The sequence below is a fragment of the Acanthisitta chloris genome, unplaced genomic scaffold (genome assembly GCF_000695815.1).
Source record: "Acanthisitta chloris isolate BGI_N310 unplaced genomic scaffold, ASM69581v1 scaffold27273, whole genome shotgun sequence".
In the NCBI taxonomy this organism is placed as follows: domain Eukaryota; kingdom Metazoa; phylum Chordata; class Aves; order Passeriformes; family Acanthisittidae; genus Acanthisitta; species Acanthisitta chloris.
Window position 1 is genome coordinate 6807 of NW_008664674.1, and position 6854 is coordinate 13660.

Below are 6854 nucleotides of genomic sequence, written 5' to 3' on the forward strand. Positions count from 1 at the left end.
CTCGCGCCCCGCTCGGCCCGGAGGGAGCAGGGCGGGCATCTGCCAAGGAAACAGCCGCTGCAGGCAGCGATGGGGGGGGCACCCTGAGGACAGTCCCCTCCTGCTCAGGGACAGCCCTGGGGACCCTCAGGACTCTTCCCTGGGTGTCAGCCTTGTCTTTTGAGATGCTGCCCAGGATCCCTCCTGGGGGTGATGTTCCCGTGGCCTCCCCGAGGCTGCCTGCCCGGGGAGCTCCCACAGCCACACTCCTGCCCAGCCACAGCTGCTCCAGGACGGGACAAAGGTGGCATTTTGTGGAGTTGGCAGAGCTCTGGACGTTGCCACCGGCGACCAGGCAGCAGGACAGTCCCCAATCCTGCTGACCTCCTGTCCCCCAACAGCCCCGGGAGCCTCCTGTGGTGTCACAACCCCACAGTCCCCAACTCTGCTGACCTCCCATCCTCCAGCCCTTGTCCCCAGCAGCCCTGGGAGCCCCCATGGTGTCACACCCCCAGCACACGGGCCAGGGGCTGTGCCAGCTTTGCTCTGGCTCCACGCCACGAGGCCCCAGGGATGCTGCTGCCTCAAAAGAAGGATGGGGCAGGAGCAGCATTGCTATTCCCCAATGTACAGCAGGAGCTGCCTTGTGGCAGGCAGAGAGCAGGGCTGATGCTCAGGGAAGGCTCTCAGCACTCTCCATCCTGCCCCATATGTCCCCACTGCAGTCCCAGGTAGTCACCTGGGAGTCGGAGACCTCGGAGGGCTTCTCTGTCAGGCTGCTGCTCTCAGCAGGGATCAGGTCGTTGTACTTGGTCACATCCTCATCCGAGTAGTGGAGGCTGCCAGGGCTGGGCCGTGGTGGGGACCTTGGGGACAGATGGGTGGTCAGCACGTGTCCCCTCCCCTCAGGGCTGTGCCACTTGTAGATAACCCCAGCCAACCCTCAGGGACCACCCCATAGCTGTGCCAACCCCCTCCTGAGAATCTTGATCCCATGATCCATAGGCTTTCAGGAAGTCTCAGCTTTCAGAGGGGATGCTGGACACAACAGGGTCACTCCCTGGGTGTTCCAACCCTCCCCAGCCCCATACTCATCCCATGATGGACACTGAAAACTCCCAGGGAGGGGCTGTGGCAGAGGGTCCCTACCGGGTATAGATGCCATTCTTCCTGCAGAAGGAGTTCTTGACGGAGAGGCGACGGTTGTTGAGCTCCAGGGCAGGGAAGCTGCCCTCATCCAGGCTCACCATCTCACCATGGCTCAGGGCAGTTGCCTTGGAGCTGTTCCCTGGAGGATGGGACGCTCAGTCTCCCCCAGACCCTCCCCAGGCAGGACAGTGGGGCTGGGGAATGGGCTGGGGAGGATTGTGCTGACTCCAGAGTGACCACAGCCCGGGGACAGCCATGAGGTGCCAGCCCCATGCCCAGTGCACAGCCTGGCTCAGCCCCTGACCTGCCCCAGCGCCTGTGGCTCCCTGTTCTGTGGCTGTTTGCTTAACGAGGAGGTCTGGATTTTCCCCACAATTTGAGCCCTTGATAGAGCTAAGAAAACAGAGCTGTGTTTGGCTAATCCCAGTGACCTCTGCGAGCCCCCGGGCTGCCCTGCCTCCACAGCTGACTGTGGGACAAGTCAGTTATTTAATCTTTAGCTCCCAGTGCTCTCTGGGAAGCTCATAGCATCCTTATCAGCTGTCACTGGGGCCCTGGAGGAACCATTCCCAAGGCTGGCAGGAAGGGAGGTTCCTGCCACCCCACTGAAAAGCAGGCAGACCAAAAGAGATTTACACAGGATCAAGGCTGGCATCACCCACCACACTCCCTCACTCACCTGAGTCTGACTTCTTGGAGTACTTCTTGCTCTGCCCACGGATGATGAGCACAAAGACGAGGAGGAGGATGAAGATGAGCCCCACCAGGGCAATGACCACTAGGAACCACCACTCCTCATAGAATGGGTTGGTTTTCTGGGCTGGGGCACAGTAGAGACAATCAGAGGGGGTGAGGCATGAGGGACAACCAGTCTGGATAGAGAGACACCACTGCTTGGGGGTCGCTTGGGGGACTTTGTGAGACCTGGATCCATATGAAAGGGGGATAACAGGGGCTTTGGAAGGGCAGTGCTGGCAGTGGGATTTCAGACTCTTTAGGAGCCAGGAGGTGGATGTCAGTGCTGGTCATGAGAACAGAGCAACACCAGGACCCTCCCTCCAGCAGAGTGGGGACAGCATCCCCCCAGGGACACCCACATGCTGCCTACCTGACACAGAGGGGGAAGGTGTGCTGGGGGTCCCATAGCCATAGTCGTTCACAGCGATAACACGGAAGTCATAGCTGACCCCCTGCTTGAGGATGTCCATGCTGAAGGTGTAGGAGGTCACCTCCTTGGGGATGTCTTTGATAAGGATGTCCCAGAGCCCCTCATCTGGAAGAGAGAAGGGGGCTGGAAGGGAGGGCTGGTTCTGCAGGACACCCAAAGGTGAAAGGCTGATGTCCCTCCATCCAGGACCATGTGCCCTCTGGGTGCTGCCCTTGCCATCAGCCCCACAGGGCAGTGTTCCTCATGACCAGCACATGGCCAACACCCCAGACACCAGGCCTTAACCCCCAACCCAACCTGTTGGGTGGCCTGGGGCAGTCAGCATTCCCTGCCTCAGTTTCCCTTCCTCCTAACCCCAGGGCATGGCTGGTATCGAAGTGGGGAGGGAAAGCAGAGAGGAGTTGTGGTACCTGAGGGACGAGCCTCGATGACATATCTGGTGATGGGCCCTTGGCCAGGGTCCCCACTCGACCAGTGGATGGTGATAGCTGAGCCATAGCGGGAGATGAAGGGCTCTCCAGGAGGGCCAGGGGCACCTGGGGACACAGAGCAGAGATGGAGGCACGGGGGGACAAACTGGCACACGGCCATGCCAATCCTCCTTGCGCACCCTGGCACATCCCTCTTACCTTCCCCAGGCCCCGTGGTGATGTTTGCCTCAACATCTGGCCCATAGGCAAAGGTTTTGGCCCGGAGTCGGAACCGGTAGGTGACACCCTCAGCCAGGTCCTTCACCTTCATCCACAGGGGGCTGTTCCCCTTCACATCCACCGTCACGATCTTGCTGACGCCTGCAGGGATGGAGGCTGAGCTGGGTCCCCCCTGGAGCCCTCCCAGCTCCCCCTGGAGTGTGCCCCAGCCATGCCCTCACCATCCACGGGCGTGCAGGGCTCATAGACCAGCCTGTAGCCCTCGAGGACACCATTGGGCAGTGGTGGTGGCTCCCAGGACACGTTCACTGATGTGGTGGTCAGCTCGCTGAACCGGATGGAGCCAGGGGCACTGGGGGCTGCAGGGTGGCAGGGCCAGCTCAGTGCTCCTCAGGGACACCCCCAGCACCAAGCCAGCCCCTCTCCCTGCCTTAACCCTAATGGTAGTTATCATCTCACACCACCCTGTGCCTCTATCCCTGTGGCAGCAAAGACCCTGCCATTTCCAGGGGGGAATGAGACTTTCCAGGATTTCTCCTCCTGTATCCTTCCTCTTTCTCTTCGTCTCTCTTCCCAAGACCTTCATCCTTCTCAAATTTCAGCCAAAACCTTCATCTCCATATGCCCCCAACCCACAAACCCTCTAGGGTGAGCCCAGGGCTGGTCCCCTCTGGATTATAGGAGCTGGGATGAAGGAGAATCCCTGGAGCCAGACCCAAGGAGACACCTGCCCATGGAGACACCTCCCCACAGAGCCCAGCTGGGCAGGAGGGGACTGGGGGGGGCCCCACCTGCCTGCTGTGTCCGTGCCTTGACAGGGATGCTTCGGGGTCCATCCCCTGCAGCATTGAAGGCAGCAACGCTGACCCAGTACGAGGTGTACCCAGTCAGGTTCTTCAGCTTCACCCCGTTCTCGGGCAGAAAAAGAGTCTTCACTCGTGCACTCCCATTCTGGCCCTGTACCTTCCAGTAGTGGATCTACAAGAGCAGGAGAAGAGGGCATGGAGACCTGGGTGGTGCATGGATCCAATCCACTTTGCCTTCCCCAGGCCCTTCGCTGTGCCCAAACACCCCACACAGCCCTGTCCAGGCTCCCTGCCCCAGTGTGTGCTGGAGGGAAAGGAACAGCCTCTCCTCCAGGAGGGCTCCAGGCTGTGCTGGGTATCAGACACAGCCCCATGCATGGCTGGCTCAGGCTTGGCATCACCAAGTGTGCTGAGATCACCTTCGAGCCATGCCTGCTTCCCAAAGGATGGGGACAAGGAGGAGGAATCATGATAGATGGGGACAAAGAGGTGTGCAGAGCTGGGTACCCCAACTGCATTCCGGTGCGTCGCCCCGGCTGCGTCCCGACACATCCCGGCTGTATCCCGGCGTATCCCGACAACACCCCCACCGCATCCCAGGGCCGACGGCGCCACCTGCCGCCCCTCGACCGCTCGGCACCGGGATGGGACACCCAGGATCATCGGGATACCCGGCATCTTCCCAGGATCCCTACCCCAAAGGTATGCACAACACCCGCCAATGACTCCCAGCATCTCCCTGTGGCCTCCAGGAATCCGTCACCTCCCCAGAGTCCCCCGTGTCCCCAAGCCTGCTGAGTGCCAGCTCCCAGGTGACAGGAGGTACCTTGTAGCCCTGTATGTCCCCGTTCTGGGTCTCGACAGGTGGTGGTTCCCAGGTGACATCCAGCTGGGTGGCCGTGGCAGCCTGCACTGCCACATTCTGGGGTGCTCCGGTGGGTACTGTGCCAAAGGAGGGGACAGTGTGACCCTCAGCCAGGACCAGGGAGGGGAACCCACACATGGATGAACTGCCTTATCTGGGTGATGTGGGGTACCAGGGCAGCTGAGTTCCTTCCCTGAAGCCCCCAGCTATGGGCACCCCTACATGGACTCACCTGCTTCCCCCACGAACACCTCCTGGGGAGGGCTGGGGGGACCCTCACCCACAGCATTGTACACACTCATGCGGATCTCATAGCGCCGGTGCTTGCTCAGGTCTGGGGGTAAAGGGGACAAGGGGTGAGCAGGACACTCCCTGTGATGTCCTGCTACCCCTGGGGACCCAGCAGAGCCCCCCCCCAGCTTGGGAAGAGAGGGGTGTCCCCAAGGAGCGACTGGAACAGACAGGCAGAGGGTCTCTGGCACCCCAGTTCACCCCACAGCACAAGCAGGTGGAGAGGGGGGATACACGGGGTGGCAGTGGGGAGGACACGGTGGGTGGCAGTGACTTACTTTCCAGCTCGTACTGGGTGAGGGACACCTCGCTGAGGTTGTGCACGGCGTAGACAGCTGGGCAGCACGGGTAGGAGAGCAGGCAGCAGTTAGTCCCACACACAGCACAGGTGGGCACCCACCTCTGAGCACCCACCCCAGCACAGCTGCCCACCCCAGGGTGGGCCGTGGTCCCCTGCAAGGGTCCTGTCACCCCCAGCTGCCAACAGAGCTGTCATGGCACTGAGGAGCTTTTCCATCCTCCAGCTTCATCCTGGGTGGTACAAGCTGGGTCTGGCCATTGGGTCTTCATGGGGCTATAACCACAGAGGACAGGGCAAGGTCCTAGGCTTGGGCTCTGCCCTTGTCACTTGAGTCTCTACTGCCCCCAGAGCAGATGTGACCCTGTGCCCTGTGAGGTCTGAGGACAGCAGCACACCTGGACATACATAGCAGAGTGTCACACAGACACTTGTGTTAGGTACAGACACATGAACACCTCTGCTACAGGGACACAGAGACTGCGCAGAGCAGGACAGAGCCAGCAGCAACAACACACAAGCATGTTAGGGACCATGGACCTGGTGGCATGAGGAGGCTGGTGACAGCTCCACAGGGCACAGCCTTATCCTGGTACCTAAGAGAGGCTGTGGAGCACACGATGCTGCACTGCCCTGTCCCTCACCTGCCACCCCAGGTCACCCCCAGCCCCATGTCCCCAGGTGTGGCAGGGCCATGAGCACTCACGGGTGAGCTCAGCCCACGTGGCCCCAGGGTTGCCGATGCCACGCAGGGTGAAGCCACGTAGGCTGTCATACACCAACTCCCGGTACCGGAGACGGAAACCCAGCAGGATCCCATTGATCTTGTCCTCAGCTGGGGGCTGCAGGAGGAAGGAGGATAGTGAGGGCTGCTCTGACCTACAGCTCCCTGGCACCCCAAGGTGACTGTCCCCAGAACACCTGTGTCACCTCCCAAGGGGCCAATCCTGTGACACTGTGCAAGGCAGAGGGGGCAGTACCTGCCAGCGGATGAGCACTGATGTGGTGGTGTGTGGAGTGATGGAGAGGATGGTGGGAGCTTCCTCAGGGGCTGTGGAGGAGAAGAGAGCGGTGAGACTCCAGAGATGCACAAGGCATGGGAGAGATGCCCAGGCCAGGAGGGATGACCATGTCCAGGCAGGCAAAGATGCTCTGGGCACAGGTGGAAAGCCCTGGGCACTGAGGCACACCCTCTCCCACCCCCAGGAGGTGCAGCCTGCACTGACCTGCCTGCAGGGTGGTGAGCGACTCCGACTCCTCACTGTACTCACTGTCCCCAATGTCATTTGTTGCCTTCACACGGAACTTGTAGGAGGTGAAGGGCTTCAGCCTACAGGGAGCAGAGTGGGACGGGGATGGTGAAGCCAGCAGGTGACCCCCTGAGCTCCCCAACAAGGCTAGTGATTTCCAAGCTTGTGCAACCACTTCTCATCAGATGGGGGAAACCAAGGCACAAGGAAACTGCCCAAAGCATCACATCATCATCACCCCTCACCTGTCCACGACGAAGGTGGTGGCATTGTGGCTGACAGAGGCAGAGTGCAGAGCCCACTCCCCGTCGGGCAGCTCGCGGCTCTGCACGGTGTAGTAGCGCACAGGGGAGAGCCCATCGCTGCCAGGCTCCCAGGAGAGCACCACGCTGCGGGCA

The 6854-nt window shown here is 60.8% G+C and overlaps 1 protein-coding gene across 1 annotated transcript in view; it reads right to left on the reverse strand.

Annotated features, from left to right (window-relative positions):
* Positions 1–6781, reverse strand: part of LOC103799164 (protein sidekick-2-like) — a gene marked incomplete at both ends in the record, with an annotated part of 12699 nt that extends 5918 nt beyond the window's left edge. Inside the window, 15 exons of the mRNA XM_009071465.1 lie at positions 719–845; positions 1129–1260; positions 1819–1948; positions 2237–2401; positions 2707–2832; positions 2926–3087; positions 3168–3305; positions 3738–3924; positions 4579–4694; positions 4850–4951; positions 5187–5243; positions 5913–6048; positions 6187–6257; positions 6433–6536; positions 6702–6781. Coding sequence (XP_009069713.1) covers positions 719–845; positions 1129–1260; positions 1819–1948; positions 2237–2401; positions 2707–2832; positions 2926–3087; positions 3168–3305; positions 3738–3924; positions 4579–4694; positions 4850–4951; positions 5187–5243; positions 5913–6048; positions 6187–6257; positions 6433–6536; positions 6702–6781 — 1833 coding nt within the window. The remainder of the gene's footprint in view (positions 1–718; positions 846–1128; positions 1261–1818; positions 1949–2236; positions 2402–2706; positions 2833–2925; positions 3088–3167; positions 3306–3737; positions 3925–4578; positions 4695–4849; positions 4952–5186; positions 5244–5912; positions 6049–6186; positions 6258–6432; positions 6537–6701) is intronic.
* Positions 6782–6854: the final 73 nt, after the last annotated feature.